Genomic DNA, 21,825 nt, shown 5'->3' with positions numbered 1-21,825 from the left:
AACGGGGGAGAAGAAGATTGATAAAACAAAACAAAGAAAAAGATGATAGCATGCCACTATGTCTAATTCATGTTTCTTTCATTCTGAAATGATGCAGCATTGATATATATAATTCAAAATTTCAACATAATCAGTATTCAAAGAAATGCTTCACAGCTATTCTATCAGAGACTTATCAAACATTGTAATAATTCTATTATTATCGATATATCTGTGAATATCAGACAATAAATGAAGTTGGTGATATTTTTTAATGAAATAACTTGTTTTATAAATATTTTAGCTTTCTTGCTTTTGTCTTTTATCTATCTGTGTATGAGTTTGTGTATGTGTGTATATAATTGTGTGTATGTGTATATAGATGTGTGAGAGAGAGAGAGAGAAGGAAAGAGAGTGAATATATATGAAATATGTATGATTACTGAGGTGAGTGTGTGCATGTGTGTGTGTGTGTAAAGACGGTTTGAAAACAGTGCAAGGACGATTTTCCTTCTCAACCTATTAGATATCTACCTATTCATGGTGTATCCATCCGTGAGTTATTAGCCTTTATCAACGAAACACTCTGTATTTAAACCTTTTTTTTTCTATTTACAATAAATGAATCAACTTTTAAATCGCATCAGTATGATTCATCTCATCAATAAATTCCTTTTATTTACAATTTACTGCTTTTTTTTTTTTTAATCTTGTTTACATTGGCTGTGCATGCAAAATTAGGTGAATTCGCAGACAGAGCGTCACCGAAGTAAATAGTTGCAACCATAAATGTGCTTCAAGATATTAAATGTAAATTTACTTGTTTGATGACAAAATTTATTGTAGAGATTCAACATTTGGTGACAGACTTTTGAATAATAATAAGAAAGGAAATGTTACTTCTCCATCAGAAAGACAAGATTCTTGTGGCCAGTAACATCACAATCCTTGAAAACCATCTAATATTCCAGGGAATTCTTGCCATTATTACTCTGTTGTCAGATTTTGTGTAAATAATTAAAATCCTGAGACATGTGCAAACAACAGCAGCTACCACATGGTCACTTAACCTGCAAGAAATAGCAGCTTGTTTCCTTCAGATGACATCAGCTTTAAAAAAGTTACATTATTATATATAGTATACACTTGTGCAAACATCCAGCTGAAAACCTATGATCAAGACAGTCCAGCCATGACCATCCTATGTGTTCCCTGTCTCCATGGAACCTATGAACCTGTCCAATCATCTAAGACAGTAAGGTGTGATTTAGGGAGATTTAGTAGCTATTTATAGCAGATCAGGTGACATTATAGTGACCATCTCATTGACTCCTACATTATTGGTCATAACAGTTGGGCCTTCTTCTTCTTCTTTGAGTCTCAACAAGTTTTTGACTTTTTATGACAGAACGAAAAACCAAGGAAGAAGTACTTGAAAATGGCAAAAACTCAGAAAACTTTTTGTTCGCCACAGTCAAAGAGAGAAACTAGAATGGAAATGGATCGGAAAGGAGGAAGGCAGAGAATCATGAGTTACATTATTTAGGAGCGATAATATCAAAAATTGGACAGATTTAAAAGCCAGAGAATGTATATAAGAAGAACCACAAGAGAAAGTTTGAGATGGTTATTCCATGGTATTGAACCTACAAGTGGATGATGGTGTTGGTGGAGATAGCAATAAATGATAATATTAGAATATGAAGACATTGCAAGGGAAAAAGTATTGAGTGATTCAAGGAACAAAACTGATACATTTTGAAATCCATTCACAGAGCAGGAGAGTTAAAGTAATACGAAGATGCTAACAATTTCTTGCTTCAAAAGTATTTCATTAGATCACATCTTATTTATTTAGTTATGTTTGGAAAAAAAAACACTTTATATATTCTCCATTTGTGCAATCTCTGAAGAGCATGTTGTGTTAGTTAAGCACACTGTTATCTAATAGCCAGTGTGAAAACCAATCAGTAAGTTTAGCTGAAATGGATCTATAGTAGTCTATACTTTGATTAATATGTACACAGTTATGTGTGTGTATCTATTTGGTCATTGATACCAATATGAATGTATATGTATGCATAGAGGAAAACTTTTCCAGTTCCAAAATATTTCATTACAAATTTAGTTTTGTTTTATGATTTTTAACTTAAAAAAATAAATTTTTTGGTTGATGTTTTTTTTTTAGGTCATTTAAGCAACTTTACCCTCCCTTCCTAATTTATATTGGACCCTTCCAGAATTATTAGGTCTTATTATTGGAATGTTCCATTATAAAATGTCACAATTATGTATTTGTGTCTGTTGGGTTTATGAAGCATTTTTTTCTTCTTTGCTACTCTACACAGAATGGTAAGTGACAAAATGACATTGCTTCTTGTAATCTTGACTTGAAAGGGCAGCTGACATTGTCTGTCTTTGTCATTTCATTATTGGTAAGTGCCATTATTATCTTAAAATACCATCTTTAAAAATAAACAATTCCTTGCAATTTTATAGATTTTTTTTAACCCCAGGTCAATCATGAACCAGTAGAGATATGATCGAAGGTGTTCCAGCTATGGCCATCCACTTCTGTAGTGAATCTGGGAAGATATTACTTAATGTAGCTATCATTGTTGTTATTTAAGCCCTGATCCAGCAGACATTTAATTAAAGACGTTCCAACAGCGACCATCCCATCTTTTGTTCAGACAAGTTGGTGTATACACAATTGATATACACACATCAAGGCTCAAGGGTCCTTCCTGAGCCATAAGCTCATAAGGCCTGTTTCCCAGAATCTGTGGTATATATATTTCCCATCTGGGACAGGACGCTGGTCTATTGCAGGATATATATATATATATATATATATACACATGCCAGTGTGTATAATACATATAGACAAGAAAATAAACTACTGATATATATTTGGAGAGCTGATGTTACATTTATATTTACTCCGTTATTCTATACAATTAGTAGTTTTCCTCTCCGACGATTCTAAAAGCTTTGTATTCTTTCTTCTAATTAAGCTTTTCTGTTTATTTGTCTGGAGGAAGGGGCAGGTCACACAGGCCCCTCCTGCAAGACTGGTGAGGTTGATGCCGTTTATATTTCTCTTGGACTCTTGTAAGTTAACACCTGCAAGAAAGATCAATTTGGTGTAGTGAGAGCAGGATTGGACACAACAAGGTGTGGATAAAAGAAGAAGAGACAAATGGATAGAATGCTTGAGTGGAAGTGGTAGCATGAGCCCAGCCAGTTCCAAAGAGCAGAGGCCATTATAGTAGTGGTAAATAAACAGGAAGAGGGGACTGTGTCTGTGTGACTTTATAGCAATTGGTTGAGTGGCTCTTTTCCAGATGTGATCTAGGATGCCTGTGTATAGAGTAAAAGCAGCAACACTATTGTGGGCCTCACTTGAGCTTTATAAGGCATTAATAACTATTGCAGAATGAAGTATCTTCTGGCCATGAAAAGAAGGACCAATCATTACAGTGTGATCCCAGCTGTGTTAAGGATGTGTTTTCATCAGGAGATAAGATTCTCACCACACACCCCACCCCATGTCTTCACTCATTTCAAAACTCAATTAATCCACTGCCAACTACATTGACTACTTTTAACATATATTGTTAAATTTTATTGGCTAAAATCCCACATCAAATTCTATGTATTCTCATTCACAGATTCCATTTAAAATAATGGTTTCAATTATTTTCTCTTTGCCAACATTCTCTTGTAGATTCTCATCATATATAACCATCATCACCATCACCATCACCATCATCATCAACAACAACATACGTTCTTCTACACTTTCATGGGTCTGAAATTTATTAAGGCAAATTTTATGACTGGATGCCCTTCTTTCACCAACCCACATCTGCTTCCAAATAAGGTAATATTTTCCCAAGTCCTTCAAACATAAATAGCACAATGGCTGGATGTGGTTTCACAAGAGATTCCAAGCAAACATCATTGTTTGTATGACAGGTACATTTCTTCCAATGCTCTCATTGTCCTCAGGTAACAAGCAAGAAAAGGTCCTGGCTTCACACTTTTCCTCTAGTGATTTCCCTGTCCCCCAGAGACATGCAAATGCCCTGCCTACACAGCTGTCTTTAAAAGGACTGCAAAGACCCTGGATATACAACTTCCTCGCCACCACTACTCTCGCTCTCCTTTTTCAGTTCAGTTAATTTATTTCAACCACAATTGTAAGTACAAACAGAGAATAAACTGGTAATGATATAATAATAATAATAATAATAATAATGAGAAGAAGAAGAAGAACAACAACAACTGCTTTTAATAAAGGCACAAAGCCTGAGATTTGGTGAGGAAGATGTTAGTTGATAGCATCAACTTCATCATGTTTTTTTTTGAAAGAATTTTCAGTGAACTGTATACAGCTTTTTGCTACAAGTGAGACCTCAACTCTATAAACTAATTCTTTAGAAAGACAAATTCCGTTGAGAAGGCAAATATTAGGATTGTCAGAGGGGAGGAAAAGAGAGTTGCATGTTTCAACTGGAAATGTTTTTGTTTTTGTTTTACCTGTATGGAAACAGACAGGTTTTGGGTGCAATTGGACTTCACCATGACTCATCATCATCATCATTTTACATCTGCTTTTCATGCTGGCATGGGTCGGACAGATCATCATGAACGACAGCTCTCTAAGACAAAGTGTTCTTACATGTACTTTGGTTTGATTTCTATGCCTGGACTCTGTTCCTTATACCGACCATTTTACTGAATGTTCTGGGTGCATTTTGTCACCGTCCCAATACTAGAGATGTTGATGAGTTCCTGGGCCAAGCAGGACTCGGAGGAACCCTTAATTGTATACTGTTTCCATGAAAGATTTTAATTTCAAACACAAAATCTCATCTACAAGCTGTGTGGTGTATGCAGTCGGATGAATAGAGAATCAAACACAGAGTCTCATGCAGAAGTAAAGAATGGTGTAGCAGACGACATGCGGATGAGAGCCGTCGATAGAGAGAAAGAGCAAATATCAGAGTTGATGTGAAACTTGCAGAAATAACAATTGACAAACGTCATTTCATATTCAGTTTAATGTGCGTCATGTTGTGTAACAAGTGATTTTATTGTCAAGAAGATACACCAAGCACTAAATGTTAGTAAAGAGAAAGAGAGAGAGAGAACGAAATAAAAGAGTTTACCCATGGCTGCTGACTGCTGAAAGATGATTCAAAAATAGCTAAAATGGCTGATGTACAAGTGAGCTCTGATTGGACAAAACAAGACAAGTGACAAAAAGATGAAACTAAAATTTCAGCTGTTGAAATACGTGTGTGTGTGTGGGTGGTGGTGGTGGGGTACGTGCATGTGCATGAGTGTGTGTGCAGGCACACGCACACACAAATGTATGTGAAAGTGAGAGAGTGGAGGGGGTAGTTGTATGTCTCATAGTGGTTGATTGTTTTCTTTCTCCCTTGGGCCGTTTGTTTCAAGTGGCTGTCTGCCTGTGGCCATCTCTACTTGCCTCTGTTCACCAACCAATTTTGGTTTACGGAGTTCTAGTATTTATAACTATACAAAACTAGTTAGAAAAATAGATATATTGTTGAGAACAATAGATTCCATTGGGGGTCAACCTGTTATCTCAATTGTAACTTTTCATGGCCTAGAAGAGGTTAGAAAGGTCAAGTGGCAAAGACATAAATCGGCTTAGCGAAGCCATTTGGTAAATGTAACTGCTGACCATTATTTTTCTGGGAGAAAAATGCTGTTGAAATGTTAAGGGAAATTGGCAGATTCAGGTTCGAATCTACTCTATGCCTAAATAAAGTCACTACATATATATATCATCATCATCATCATCATCATCGTTTAACGTCCGCTTTCTTTTCTGGCATGGGTTGGACGGTTTGACTGGGGACTAGTGAGCCACATGGCTGCACCAGGCTCCAATCTGATCTGGTAGAGTTTCTACAGCTGGATGCCCTTCCTAATGCCAACCACTCCGAAAGTGTAGTGGGTGTTTTTACGTGCCACAGGCACAAGGGCCAGTCAGGCGGTACTGGCAATGGCCACACTCAAATGGTGTTTCTACGTGTCACCTGCACAGGAGCCAGTCCAGTGGCACTGGCAACGCCCTCGCTTGAATGTCGTTTTTCACATACCACCGTCACAAACATATAGGTTAGTAGAGTTAGTGGTTGGAATAACCATCTAAGAGAGAAGAATATCCGTCTTTACTACCAGTGTAAATTACCTATGTTAACCCTGGGCATACATATGCAGGCATACTATGCTCCTAGGATGCAGGCAATAACAAAATAAACAAGTGTTTATCAGGAATCAAATTTAAATTAAGCAGAAAATGGAGAAAATTCTTGATCAACAGACAAATTGACTACCATCGATTATTATTTTTTAATACAAAACTTTATCATTTCTAACTGCTGTTTTATATATATATATATATATATATATATATATATATATATATATCGGTGGAAAGAGAGAGAGAGACAGACAGACAGAGTGGTTATGAGAGGTAATGGTGTCAAGAAGACCCAAAGGTGTCAGGTAATCCTGAGTAAGTGCTATGGACAGACTATAGTTAAGCTCCAGGTTCGGTGATTATGCAAATAAGGAGTCTAACGTAGGTCATATATCACCATGTGTATATATAAAAAAATTAACAGAATGAGATAAAAATCCAAGGCTGTGAAAGATTTCAGAACATTTATAAAGAGAAGGTCTTACAGCTGTTTCCGGGATATTTTATATATCCCTTCATCAGAGAAGGTGTGAGAAAATGGTTAAGCAATAGTTATTCTAGCTAAGATATGAAATAGAGAGTGAAGTGGAAGAATGAGAATAGACGTGAGATATGCAGGGATATTGTACCTTCAGTTCCATTATTTAGGCAGAATGGTATACTTATATGTGTGTGTGTGTATAGATATATAGTTCTTACTGTTGATCAAGAACTATATCTCCATCAACTTCAAATATTTCTGGTGAAGAAGACAATTTCTGCACTGTTCAACAGAGATCGATATATAAAAGTCAATTGAATCGATCTCTTTTAAGGTTGTCGATAGAAGGGAGATAAGTGTAACGCACTCTCAAACTTTCCCGCCATAATTGTTACTTTCAACGAAAGCAAAATGTGGAGCACACAAGGAGGTAAGTCTCTTATGAAAACAGCTAAATTACACCTCAAAATCCTTTTGAAAATACACTTTATAGAATATTTAATCGAGGAGTAAACTTTGGCATAACTTCAATTCCTCGAAGAAGTCAAACAAGATTTATATCTAGGACTGTTACCTTAAATCTGTTCAGTCCATGTACAATATATATTTGACAGACGAAGGAAGAAGTACTTTGATGTATCTTATACGTGTTTAGTAGTTATATTCTACATTTTGAGTTCGAATCCTGACAGAATCAGTTCAGCTTTTCGTCTGGATCAATAGAAGATCAATAGTAAGAGCGTTGTTTTAACCCCAAGTCGACTCTCATTGATCGTACATACAGTCAAATGTTTTCTGGACATGACCATCTCGACAAGTATTTACTTTTCTAGTTCTAATAATGTAATCTGGATTGTATTATCTAACGTTCTTCCTTTTTTTCACGACGATAGAGTATGATTTGAAGGAGCCTACGTTACAATCCATTTACTAACATCAACTTTATATTCTCCCTCATTTATGTACGAACTCGGTGATTTTGCAAGAAAACATTTACGACGATAAAGGTTCTCTTTAAATTCACATACGACATAATGTCAATTATCGTTTTTAATGAATATTATTTAGTTGCTATTGTTTACAACTATCCTCTTCCCAACTTGAAATGTGTTTTTTTTAACCAATTCTAATACATTCTTCTAATAAATTTTAGGGAAAATATAGTAAAAACACGAGTTTTTACTTGGCGGGAAATGTTCCAACATATCCAGCCTCTCTCTCTCTCTGTCAGCCTCATCACCTGTTGGGGTTAAACATAACATGAAATACCTTGAAATCGTGAATTATTTCATAGATAGGGATAAAGGAACAGACTCAATACTGGCACTGACTTGGTTTTATGTTTACTATAAGAATTCTTTCTACTGTAGGCACAAGGCCTGAAATTTAAGGGTGGGGGCTAGCCAATTAAATCGACCCCAGTGCTCATCTGGTACCTTTTTTTTAATCAACCATGAAAAGATGAAAGGCAAACTCGATGTCAGGGGAATTTGAACTCCCAACATAAAGATGAATGAAATGCTACGAAGCTAACGATTCTCTGCCAGTAATAACATCTTGTAAATATTAAAACCAAACAAGTTCAAATAAAAGTGAGTCTATCGAAACGAATTTTTTTTAATATTTGGGAATATATTGACTCTGAAATATTTGATTCAGGTGAATAAATAACATCTAAGTTTTGAAATTTCCATTAAGTCTTCTGAAAGTTTTCTTGAAGGCGTCAGTTTATGGGAACATCCCGTCGTAAATCGCCACATTTATTCAAAAGTAAGCGAAAATCGACTAAAATTATGAGTTCCTCTCTTATTTTAATTTTCTTAATTTTTTTTTTACCAACAGAAGTTATTAAAAGCAATTTGACATCATTCCTTAAGTAAGAAATGTAATTTTAAGTAGTTTATAAATGACGTCTTTCTTTGAAATGAAAACGATGTTTTAATTATGGATTAACTCAGCCACAAACACTTCTTTGTTTCTTTTGAATTAATAAAAATGTTTTTGTTAAGCCTGGAGAGATATCTCTGCCTCGTCGTCCTGTTACAATGACTTTTCTTCACTTTCATCAACAACAAACTGTGAGGTAATTAAAATAATTTAATTTACATCGCAATAAATTCATCTTCATAGTTTTATTTCGGCAAAAAGTACAGGCATCGCTAATCATTATTTAAAGTTTTTATCCAGAGAGTAAATAAGTGGCTATTAACAACGAAATAGGAAATTTAAAGAGAAAAATATTGTTTCCTGGTGTTCTGGAAATCTTTAGAAAAAATATATTTTGGAATAACAATCAAGAAACTGAATTTGTACAGTAAGACTGGGACAGAAGAAATAATTCCACATCAAGAAATAAATTTCGTGTACCTGAAAGCCAGATACCAATAATCAAAATCACGAAATACTGAATTTTCTGCCTTTTTACAAGATTCCTTGCCTTCGTTTCAAAATATTATAAACTAAACTATGTTTAAAGATTATTGAAGTATCAATTATTACAACTATGTTTCTATTTGGTACCCATTCAAGTGCATATAAATAGCATTTATTATATAATGAAACTTTGAATTTAATAAACAATGTTTGTGTTTATAAACAATTATTTCAGTTTCATTTTTAAAATTTGTCTGCTGATTCCAGCAGTTTTTAATTCCCCAATTCTTCTTAAGACACAATATTAATAAAATGAGTGCCATTAAGTGATACAGTAACTCACACTTGACCAAAGGATCATATAGTGGATCCATGTTCATGTAGCGGTGGAAGTTGAGAAGGGACAGTTGATATTATGCCTATCATTTAGAGGGAATTTCTCTGTATCTCCTCTACAGCAATGCACCTGTTTCTATCCCTCTGTCACACCCTCTAACCTCATCACCTGGCACAAGGCCACTTCCTCCCATGACTTCCCCCAAGGATCTTTATTTTGCAAGTTACTTGGTGATCGTGCCAGTGCTGGTGCATCCAGTCCACTCTGTAAAGTGGTTGGCGCTTGGAAGGGCATCCAGCTGTAAAAGCAATGTCTAGGTGCCTTACCACGTGAAAAGCACTCACTCCACTCTGTAAGGTGGCTGATGTTAGGAAGGGCATCCAACCATAAAAACCCTGCCAAAACAATCAGTGAAGCCTGGTGCAGTCTTCTGTTTAGCCAGTTCCTGTCAGCCCGCCCAACTCATGCCAGCATGGAAAACGGACATTCAATGATTATTATTATTGTTGCTGTTGTTAAAATACTGCATGAGTAGTTCAGCTTAGATTTCGCATCTGGCTTGCACCTTTTACCAGCCTTGTACAGGTCTGTATAATTAGCTACAGATGCACTAATATAGATGGTTACAAACATCATTCACTACCAGCCACCTGCATCAAATCAGTGAATTCTGACATTAAGGAATTCATAATTGTAGAAACAGACCAACCCAAACAATGGACTAAATTTATTATTTTATTGTAAAAGACCATCCAACCCATGCTAGCATGGAAAACGAACTTTAAATGATATATATACACACGCATACAACTCCACACCCATAAAAACTTGGTCGTATATTATCTCTGCTGTTATGTTTCTACCTAAGGAAATCTGACAATATTTCTTCTTTGTTGTAGGTTATGACAGTTACAACCCTAATAACACGCAAGGTGGTGGGGGTTATATGTCCCCTGGCATGAGTGCATCAAACAAGGACTCAAAGGTTTGTTATTCAAATGACTTGTCATTGCAATTTTAATTAATTTTTGTGATTATGTCTGGAGTATTCATTGTTTTAGAGAATTCTTCAGATGTTGTGTGAGGCAGATTCAAGCAATTACAGACTGAAGTTAGGGGCTATCGTTATAATGTAACGAGGACAAACAATTTTTGTTAAATAATCATGTGGTGAGGAGATGAAAATATTAATTTAATGATTGTTTTAATCTGGGCTTGAAGCAAGCACAGGTAACAACCCTGCACTTATTTCAGCAATTTGAATTGTCTTTGTTCTTGCCACATTTGTGACAAAAGAGCCACCACATTGCTATGCTTGAGTAGACATCCAAAATAATCACAGAACACATTTTGAAAGTGTGTGTGTATGCGCACATGCACACACACATTTGTTGAAAAATGAATAGTATCTAATCTCCCATAGGTCTTTTCTAAGTTTAAAATAAAGAAATTATGGAGGGAGGAGGAGGTGTGGATGGCTGAGGGTGGTGGATCTCCTGGTTCTACTAACTTAATACATTGCCATATGGCATGTTGTCATTAAATTAATACTAATGATGAACATAAAGTCTAATGAAGCTTGTCTGGCCAGGGCAACTGGGTGTCGGATGACTCCTTAGAAATGTTGGTTATGTTTATAGTTTCTATATTTGTATGATTTGCTCATGTCATTTTTTGTATTCTTTCAGTCAGATGATAAAGATAAAGTCGACTACATCATGCCAGTTACCATTTCTGAAATAATATATGCTCATCAGAATGTAGACGAATTCTTTTCTGACAATATCAAACTTTCACAGGTCGGATATGTTTTTGTTTTTTCTATATCATTTCCTTGCTAGTTTGAGCATCAGATTCTGAGTTTACAGCAAATGATAAACTTTTCTTTTTAACACCAGTTGCATGATGAATTAGATGTTCAGTGCTCGCTTATCAGCATCATCATTTAACGTCCATTGTCCTTGCTGGTATGGGTTGGATGGTTTGACCAGGGCTGGTAAGCTGAGGAGTCTGATTTGGCATGGTTTCTATGGCTGGATGCCCTTCCTAATGCCAACCACTCTACGGAGTGTAATGGGTGTTTTTACTTGCCACTGGCAAGGGTACCAGTTGAGACAGGGTGGCGGATAATTGCAAGATTCAGCAAATTCTCTAGAATTGAATATGCCAATTATTGAAAAGGACAAACTTGTTGTCTGGATAGAAAAGGACAGTCGTGGGTACATGTTTCTGGCTGAGTAGGCGTCATCGGCTCGAGAATTGGCCATGTGTCTATTTCAAAATACTTTGCCTGCTGTTGATACTAATTTAATTTTCTTAAAAAATATTCTCTACCAAAATATAATTTATATAATGCATAATAGTTGTAACAAGTTATTTTGAGTTGTCCCCCTTGGTTCAGTTGACATTAGTGTAAAAATCATTTGTTCCCTATCTGTTTTACATGCTTGCATCGATTCTACGGCTGGCTGCTTTTTTTCTTTTTTAAGAGCCATTCCCAACCTGTTTTTAAGTGAGGGATATTTTTTTGTTTTCATTCCTCAGCTCTTTAAAAGCACAGAGCAACTTGTCATGGTGTCAATATAAACATTGTCACCATTTTGCTCAAGCATGAAATATCAAGTCACATTTATAACTATTTAAGTCTTTTTTTGTTTCATTTCTTTAGAAAATAGTTCAATTCCTCTTTGACATACATTTCTATAAACGTTATTTCACTCTTATTTATTTTAAAAGTTTAATTAAAATGCTTATTTTGTAGATATTAAAACAAATGAAAGCTGGATTTTCACTTTAATATTTTTTTTGCAATTTTAAAATCTTTTTTCAAAATATAAAACTTATTCAAATAAATTAAAATAACTGAATATTAATTCTTTAATATCACTGTAGTTTTTCTCTATAAAATTATCATTACATAACATAACTGTACTTCTTAAATTTAAAAATGTTAATGTATCATTTCATAAGCTGTCAACATAATTCTTACAATTGCTATTAGACATCCAGCCACCCTTCTGCCCACAGGAGACCAAACCTTCATATTCTTTCCTTTTATTGACCAAATATTGAACAAAAATCCAATCAAATTATCCTTTATGTTTAGAGACATCAACAGTTGTTTGTAGCTTTCAGGAGACATAAACTGAGTAAAAGAAATATGAACTGGCTGTGATCTGGGAATCGATGTTGGTCTCTCTCTCTCTCTCTCACAACAGTGTGGCTGCCTTCTCAACATTTCTTTACAGCTACTTGGCCACTCAACCAACCCCAACACTTTGTTCACATACTTTAATTCTACTTAATGGTTTCATTCTCCTATTAACTGTAGAGGGGTGGGAGTGATTAACAAACGACTGGCTGGTAATTTCTTTTCTTCTTTTCTTTTTTTAATTAGGTGACGTTTGTTGGCTTAGTGCTTTCAGTGAAAGAATTACCAGTTCGACTAGACTATGAAGTTGGAGACTGTACTGGACCTTCTATTGAAGTGAAGCAATTTGTAGATAATCGGGTGAGTTGTCCTGTTTATTTTTATTGGGTTGATGGTCATGCTGGAGCACTGCCTTTGCTGGTTTTAGTCAGTTAAACCCAAGTACTTAGACTGATGCTAATTTTATGAAATGGTTTAAATTTTACCGGGGTTATGTCTTTTAAGAGAGCCCCCCCTCTTATGTGGACTTAAAGACCATAAGGTAGTTTAAACTGGTTTCCACACACTTACACAGCAGGCTGCCTCGTAGTTTCTATGAAGACTTTGGTTACTGTGGAGTTACAGTAGAAGATGCTGACCTAAGGAACTGCCCAGCAGAATCAAACCTGGAACTGTGTCAGTTTAAAGTAAGCATCTTAACCAAACACTTAAAAACTTTCAGCTGCTTCTTATATATTCCTAAACATTAAAACAAAAAAAAATTTCTTTTGAGTGATGTCTGGAAGAATATGAAGTTGCAAAAAAAAAAAAAATCAAGCATAGACTTTCATTGATTAAATTGTCATTAATATTTGGTATTAATTTATTTTTTAATGAAAAAATGTACTTGTCTGATTATGATGCTGCTTGTTTGAATTTTTATAGCAGTAAATTCTTGTGTAAAGTGGTACATTTTATGTATGATAGATTTTATCATCATCATCGTTGTTGTTTAACATCTGCTTTCCATGCTGGCATGGGTTGGATGGTTTGAATGAGGTCTGGCAAGCCAGAAAGCTACACCAGACTCCAATCTGATCTGGCAAAGTTTCTACACCTGGATGACTTTCCTAATGCCAACCACTCCGAGAGTGTAGTGGGTGCTTTTTACATGCCACCGGCACGAGGGCCAGTCAGGCGGTATTGGTATCGACCACTCTTGAATGGTGCTTTTTACGTGCCACTTCATAGAACCAGTCAGATGGCACTGGCATCGACCATGCTCTCAAATGGTGCTTTTTACATGCCACCGGCACGGGTGCCAATCAGGCAGTACTGTCATCATCCACGACAATGACTTCACTTGACTCAACAGGTCTTCACAAGCGCAGATTATTGCTCAGTGATTGAAGGGTCCTCTTAAATGGGTCGGTTATGCTGCACTGGCACAGGCCACAGTTACGGTCTCACTTGGCTTGCTGGGTCTTCTCAAGCACAACATATCTCCAAAGGTCTCAGTCACTTGTCATTGCCTGAGTGTTGAGTATCATATTGTGGTAGCCATGATGGAGCCATCATCATCATCATCTAACATTTATTTTCCATGCTGGTATGGGTGGGACAGTTTGACTGGCCAGAGGACTACACCAGGCTCCAGTGTTTGTCATTCATATAAATAAACTAATTTACTCTATTAAAGATTTGATGAGAAATCTTTCTAAGTGTAAACATTTCTGAATTGTAGGAGGATGTTCCTGAAAATGAGAAGATAAAATCTCTTGCAGAGAAGACATATGTCCGGGTGTCTGGACATATTAGGTTATTGGAGGGAAAACGAACTATTGTTGCCTTTAAAATAGTTCCTTTGACAGATATCAATGAATTAACAGTCCACATTCTTGAAGTTATCCATTCCCACTTGATGTACAAATCAAATCCTAATCTGGTAAGTATTATTATTATTATTATTTTGTCTTTTGTTGGCTGTTTAGTGTGGTCAGTGGCTGTGGGTGTAAGAAGATGCCTCTGCTAGCACATCAGTTTGGTTTCAATCCTAATGCACAGCATTTTGAGCTACTTTTTTCTACCATAATGGCATGGGATCTGTGGAAATTGCACAGGAGTCTCTGTGTATGTGTATCGATGGGAAAACTTTTGAAATAGTGCTCATTAAATGAAGTCCTTTGCAATAGTTGTTCTGCTTTGAATTACAAACACTCCCTTGTCGCTCACTGACAGAAATAGTGCACTAAGAACATTGTTCACTGAATGTGGGGAGAGATGGAGATCATGACAGGTTACATGAGTGGCAGAAAGATGAGTGTGACTCATCTTAGTTCAAATGGAGGCTGTGGAGTGTAATCAGTCAATAATTCCATTGTTGTGATGGTGGGACAGTACCATCTGTCACACAAATGTCTTTGATAAGAAAGTTATCGAGTATCTTAGTGGCCAAACAACACCCACTGAAAGAAGAGTCACAGCTGATTCCTGACACTGTTTGGGAAAACTAAAATTGTCTGACTCAAGCCAGTGGGGCAAAATGGGCATAAAATGAAAGAGATTCATATGTTAGATGTCAGGACAACTATATTGGCTAATTTACATGTTTTATATTGGTTAATTAGTTTTTTTTTTTTTTTTTTACATTCTTGTCTAGCAGAATAAAGGAAAAGCTGCACTAACCAATGATTATGATACATCATCTGTCGGAATTCCTGGTCTTGGACATATGCACAATCAGGTTTGCATGGCTGTTCTTCTTTTCTCTTTCATTTAGAAATGTGTTTCTAGATTTGAAACTGTATCTATTATTGGTTACGGATTTCAGCCACTGGACCATGTCTATGCAGGGGCACCTCCTTCAGAGGTTTTAGTCAATCATAATTGACTGTAGTATTTAATTCCATCTGCTACTGATTTTATCAAATGTCTACAGTTGCCTTTTTCCCATAAAAGCTTGCAATTCAACAGCCCAGTTACCATCGTAATGCACAATTGTAGAACACACACACACACATATATATAGTGTGTGTGTGTGTGTAGACGTAACTGTGGTTAAGAAGTTTACTTGACAACTATGTTACTTGGGGATTGATCCACCTGAATGGTTCTACGAGCAAGTGTCTTTGCTAAAGTTTTGAAATGACCAATGCATCATCATCATCATCATCATACCTTCATAGAAAATTTGGTTGACAGAAACTATACAAAAGCCCGTGTATGTGTCTGCATGTCTTTATATTGATGCTGTTTGGGCAGTGGTGACATTTGTCTATGTCTTGCTTGGAAGTTTGTGTAGAACATTGAAATAAAATATTCTTTTTGAAAAGTTTATCATTGTATTTTACAAATAGAATAAACAAACTGTCCAACCCATGCCAGAATGGAAAACGGACGTTAAACGACGATGATGATGAAATCAGTATTATATTTTTCAGTAAAATATATTTGATTTTTTATTGAATTTATTTTAGTTGCTTTGTTTTATTTTTTGTGCCATAGGTCCATCGGATTATTAAATCCTGTACAACAGAAGAAGGTTGTAGCATTGATGAAATCATAAAAAAGCTGAGAGGCGTTCCAGAAAACACTGTCAAGTAAAACTGAATTACCTGCTTTAAACAGTCACCAATCAAAACTCCAGTCTGAAGTTTTGATTGAAAGATTTCGCTAATGTTTCAAAGGGGTCATTTTACCACATCTCCTTCAATAACCCCACTGTAATAGTATTTTACCTCTGATTAACCCCTAAAATAGTAGAGCGAAAGGGGTTCTGGACCTTTAATTGTGGTTGCTTATTTTATACCTAACAATTATCACAGACAGTAATTGTGTTTCTGAATGAAGAACAATGTCTGTCTTCTGTTTCTAAGAATTGTTTCAAAATAGCTAACAAATGGCTGATACATGAGACCTGCTACATTGCAGACTAAATACTAAACTCTAATTGCTTAGGTCACAACTAGAAATACATTTGTTGAAGTTACAGGTCACCACTCTTGGTCTGGCACCACAGGAGGTGATGCTAAAAGGACAGAAACGGAAGAAAATTCCATGTTGAATTATCTCTATAGAAACTAATTAATAATTATTTCAGGTTTTAGAAGTCAACATAGCATTGCAGATATTTGGAAGTTTAATTACTACATTCCTGGTTGAGTTGATCAAAGATATTCCATCTGTGACCATCCTCTCTTTTTAGGAGTATGTTCTGGACAACATTTTCTGATGTGTTCTTTGCTTATTTAAGCTGATACTGTGTAATTGGGAGGAGATTTTGCTGCTGTTTTCTCTAGCGTGGCTAATGACCACATAAAGTTCTCTGTAAGTTTGTCTCCAGTTACAATATAGACAACTTATTGAATCCAGTATAAACGTGTCTTGGAATATTCCAACATCCTTTTGGATCATATCACTGAATTTCTAGCTATATTAATAATGTCAATAATTCAGATTGTAAATGGGAATCCCCCATCTCCCCATTACCATCACTTTCATTCTTGTCCATCAAGAAGCTCCAGCCTAAAAGGCCGTATCAAACCCGTTTTGCACCCAATCATATTTTTTACCTCCACTCTTTTGCTTCTGCCAGTCATCACTCACTCTCACCCATCCCATCTTCTGTCTTTAGCAAATGTACGTTTTAAGAGCAGTTTTACAGTAAAGTGGTTGACCAACTAAAAGAAAGAAAATAGGTTCAAAGGGATAACAACCTGTCTAGTGCTGCTGCTGTGATAGACTGCATCCAGTACACTCACACATGAAGAGGTTGGGCAAACATGCGAAGAAAGGATAGGCTGTAGAGGAGCCTCTGGTCTCCTGACAACCTCCCTGTTGCTTGTGATGTGATAAAATGCATCCAGTACCTGCTGCATGGAAGGATATTCACAATAGAAAACGTGCAAGATTGTGGTGGTGGCAATGCTTATGACCCATCTGTAAGAGTAGTGAGTCCCAATAAGAATAGATTCAAACTAAAGACCCATCCAACCCATGCCAGCATGGAAAGCTAACAAATGACCACAAGATCTCTTTGTATATTTACTTTGTTTCAGCCATTTCACTTGTATCAAATCTGATATGTTTTGACTTTTCTAAGTTAATTTATAATAATTAATTATTTTGTTAATATTACTCTCATAAATTTCTCTTTTCTTTACAGAGATGTCATTGACTTTTTGAGTGGAGAAGGACATATATATTCTACAATTTCCGAGAGCCATTTCAAAATCACAGACGGTTGATGAGCATTTCTAAAACAGTTTCAAACTATTGTTTCTTGATTCTGTAATAAAGTGAAACCATTTTCTACCTTAATTTTCCTTTGTTTTTTTTTTTGTTTTTTTATGAAAAATGTATTTTTTGAAATTACAAAATAATTTAATTTCTTTTTAGTTTAAAAGTAATCATATTTTTTAGAATTCTTGGAAATTTTGATAACATGCTTTCTGAAAAGGTAGAATTTCATGAAATCTTTTTTATTAAACAATAATTTTTTTTTTTTTACTAACGTAATATTTAGCAAGGCTTTAATATTAATAAATTTAGGAAAAACCAAAAAAGCATTTATCTTTTTAAAAATCATTAAGGTATCACAAAATGGCAATAAGTAATTGAAGATGGTTTTCTGTCCCTCAAGATCATATCCTCATGAATATGAGTCAGAAGGCTGAGACACAACACCCACTTCTTACCACTCACTACAGTCTAGTGCAGCAGCCATACACTCCTCCAGGGTCCTCCCCATTCAGTTCTTGATCTCTTTGCTCTATCTTTGACTATGTCCACCCATCCCCCAACGATGTGAACATAGAGATTCTAAGCTCTGATAAGGTGTTTCTAAAACACTGCAGCCGCTGTGTCTTGACCCGTGTCACCAATTTCTCTTCTGCTCCTGTCTCCTCCAGGATTGAATCATTTGTTTTACTGATTACCCAACTGATCTGCAGTGTTTGCCTGGAACATGTCACCTTGAATGCCTTCGGTTGCTCTTGATAATTAACTGAAGTTATGAGATCTCATCTTCCAAGTTCTGCCATGCTTCCTCATCAAACATCATTTTAGATGGCTACTATTATGTTCTTGTCTTCCAGCTTGAACCTCATCATTATTTGGTGCCACTAATACAGATGCAAACATGGTTGGACGGTGAAAAAGTTCAGTTTGTAACCCTGTGCTACTTCCCGTTTCAATCCCACTGCACAGTACCTTAGGCAAATATTTGCTATTGTGGTCTTGAGTTGACAAAAGTCTTGGGAGGTAAAGACTTTATGGAATCCTGTTTGAGGGGCTTTTCATGTTGAATGCTTTTAATGGCATCCAGTTGCAAGCTTTTCATCTCGGTTTACAGTTTTATGATAACTTCCACTGATCATAGAGACTCTTTGAGAAACAGTTCAGGCTATTATTCTATGTACTCTAATTATGCCATTAAAAGATTTCCAGGCTCGATCCCTCAGACCTTTTTGTCTATGGGTTGTACAGGTTTGGAAATAATCAGTTTTACATATATTTTGCCAAATGCGTTTTTTTTTTTTCAATATTTATTTTTGCTTGCAAGAGCCAGGTCTTTTGGTCAAACTATCGTATCTCCAGCTGCTTCAGATGCCAAGATATTAAAGATTGTCAAATTGTAGTACAATGGTTTAGCATTTTCCAAAAGTGTAGTAAGTCCCACATACAACAGTTTTGCAAAAATATTTCTGACTGAAAATATTATACATGCATGGAGTTAGGATTTTATGCACTCAACAAAGTATTGTTAAGCTGAAACTTGCTAATGTAACAAGAAATGGAATGGTGAAACTTTTTTTGGTTTTGTGAAAAAGCAACGTTTTGGACTTACGACATTTTTGCATAATAGCAATAGTGTGTATGTAGTATATATATATATATATACACAAGGGGGTGTTCAAAAGATCCTGGCTTTAAGGGTATTGTAAAAGACGTGGTTGGAGGGCCCAATCTTCCATGTTCTTTTATAGGACTTAGAGAAACAAAGATCACTGCAATAAGTGTGTGAATTTGAGAGGGGAATATGTTGAATAAAATCATAACTGATGACTGATCCTGTATTTTCTTCCTAAAGTCAGAAACTTTTCAGCCCTACCTCCTTCTGTATGTGTGTGCATGCATGCATTAGCGTTTTCTGCCATGTAGAATCTCAAAGAAATACAACTTTTGCCATGTGTGTGTGTATGTATGCATTCATGCACGCACACGAGTGGTGTTTCTCTCAGATTCTACATGGCAGATAAAATGCTAACAAGAAATGAAAAGACATGCAGTCATTGTTGTCATGTGTATTGAACACTGCAATTTAGAAATTGCCAGCTGTCTAAGTGTCACAAATGTGAAGGCTTGAAAGAAATGAAGCCAGCGTGCTGTGCTGGATGGATGGATGTCAGTGTGCACACACACACAACAGAGTGTAAATGATTTAAGAGGAAAACTGGGCATGTGTGCAAGAGAGAAGACTAAACTGGTATGGTCATGTGATACATCGGGATGAGGACAGCTGCTTAAAGAAGTGCCCATTTCTGGGAAGCTGTGGAATGGGAAATTCAGGAAGGTGTAGGACAAAGCAATGAGAAACGACCTTCAAATGTTGAGCCTCTCTTGAGATTACAAAGAACAGAGCCTTCTGTCAGTTTGCTGTATTTCAGAGGACACATCAGGTTAAGAAAAATTGTGGTCATCCATTTATGTCCATACCCCCCTTCCCCACAACACACACAATTCTCTCCTGTCAAAACTACCCCACAACCAATCTCTCCCACCCACCAACTGCCACTCTGCCTTATGTGCCAATCAATGCACTCTCCATACTCTCACATATCTACCATACTCCCCTCCCAGCCATGTCCAATTCCTCTCAACATCATGAAAAAGTGCCACAGCCTAGCGGTTGAGGGTACCTGTGGAAGAGGTAGACCCAGGAAGACCTGGGATGAGGTGGTGAAGCACGACCTTCGAACATTAGGCTTCACCGAGGCAATGACTAGTGACCGAGACCTTTGGAAATATGCAGTGTGAGAAGACCCGGCAAAACAAGTGAGACCATAACCCATGGCCTTTACCAGCCCATTATGCGTACCTTTCCTTCTTTGGACACAAAACCCTGCTTGTGAAGACCTGTTGAGGCAAGTGAAATTGAAATTGAACCAAATTCGATGACTGGCACCCATGCCAACCTTCCTTCATTGAACACTAAACTCAGCTTGCAAAAACCTATTGGAGCAAGTGAGATCGAAACTGAACCAAATCTGATGACTGGCACCCGTGCCAGTGGAGCCCTAACAGCACCATCCAAAAGTCTAACAGATGCTTACGTGCACATCCTTCTGATGTCCTCAGAGTGACGTCCACTAAGTGTCCAGCAACTGTGATGGTTTTAGGACAGGAGAGTAACAAAGGTCAGTTAATCCAACCACTTAGCCTCAGGTTCAGTCCCACTGTGTGGTGCCTTAGGTAAACATCTTCAAAAGCCAGCCCCCAGATCAAGCAAAGCCTTGTGGGTGGGTGTGCTTGATGGAAACTGAAAGAAGCTCCTTGCATAATGTGTGTGTGAATATGTCTCCTAGTTTTGTCAATGCATGATAATTGTAAATGCATATCACCATCACACAAACAGGGTCTTTTGTTTCCAGTTGTCTGGGAAAATATATCTGGTGTTGATGAAACTGACCAGCTGCCCCCCCTCCCGCCTAACGTTTCATGCTTTGTGCCTATAGAAGAAAGGGTTATTATTATTATTATCATTATTATTATTATGACCAATACCACACATGCGCACGTGTAGGAAAGCTCTCGAAAGACACTTTAGATTTCCCTAAATGCAAAGAGGATAATTAGTACTACCGTCATCATCATCATAATCAACAACAACAGTGGCTGTAATATTTGATTTCAAATTTTGGCACAAGGCCAGCAATTTTAGGGAAGGACCACTCGATTACATCGACCCCAGTGTTCAACAGCTACTTATTTTATCGACCCCGAAAAGATGGATGTAAGGCAAAGTGAACCTCGAAGTAATCCGAACTCAGAACACGAAAACGGAAGAAATGCCGCTAAGCATTTTGTCCGGCATGCTAACGATTCTGCTACCCCGCCGACTTAGTGGTTGTGATAATAATTATTGTGGACGATAAACTTTTTAAATAAAACAATTAAACTGAGACCAGCCAGCTGGTTCTCTTTCAACACCACTTATCTTTATTTATTTTAATATATCATATATACATATATCATATATATATATATATATATGTATATAT

At 36.5% G+C, this 21,825-nt stretch overlaps 1 protein-coding gene across 7 annotated transcripts; it reads left to right on the top strand.

Annotated features, from left to right (window-relative positions):
• Positions 1-7,025: 7,025 nt before the first annotated feature.
• Positions 7,026-17,863, top strand: LOC106871444 (replication protein A 32 kDa subunit). Of its 7 annotated transcripts, none has more exons than XM_014917916.2 (8): positions 7,026-7,134; positions 10,314-10,399; positions 11,103-11,213; positions 12,812-12,925; positions 14,289-14,489; positions 15,204-15,287; positions 16,049-16,143; positions 17,709-17,863. In XM_014917916.2, exons 1-8 carry the CDS (start codon positions 7,116-7,118, stop codon positions 17,788-17,790), a joined length of 792 nt encoding a protein of 263 aa, XP_014773402.1. In that variant the 5' UTR covers positions 7,026-7,115; the 3' UTR covers positions 17,791-17,863. The 7 variants fall into 7 exon arrangements, with proteins under 7 accessions (XP_014773402.1, XP_052828239.1, XP_052828240.1 ...); XM_052972279.1 differs by lacking the exon at positions 7,026-7,134 and adding an exon at positions 8,170-8,296; XM_014917914.2 differs by lacking the exon at positions 7,026-7,134 and adding an exon at positions 8,411-8,474.
• Positions 17,864-21,825: the final 3,962 nt, after the last annotated feature.

This window comes from Octopus bimaculoides, chromosome 13, assembly GCF_001194135.2.
Source record: "Octopus bimaculoides isolate UCB-OBI-ISO-001 chromosome 13, ASM119413v2, whole genome shotgun sequence".
Taxonomy (NCBI): Eukaryota; Metazoa; Mollusca; class Cephalopoda; order Octopoda; family Octopodidae; genus Octopus; species Octopus bimaculoides.
Note: the sequence above shows the minus strand (reverse complement) of the source record. Positions and strands in the feature narration are given on the sequence as shown.

Excerpts from the sequence above, each read along its gene's own strand:
- LOC106871444 (XM_014917914.2), top strand. The coding sequence starts at position 8,435 with ATGGGAACATCCCGTCGTAAATCGCCACATTTATTCAAAA. Across the intron at positions 8,475-10,313 it reads ATCGCCACATTTATTCAAAA|GTTATGACAGTTACAACCCT; the intron begins GTAAGCGAAAAT and ends TCTTTGTTGTAG. Across the intron at positions 12,926-14,288 it reads AGCAATTTGTAGATAATCGG|GAGGATGTTCCTGAAAATGA; the intron begins GTGAGTTGTCCT and ends TCTGAATTGTAG.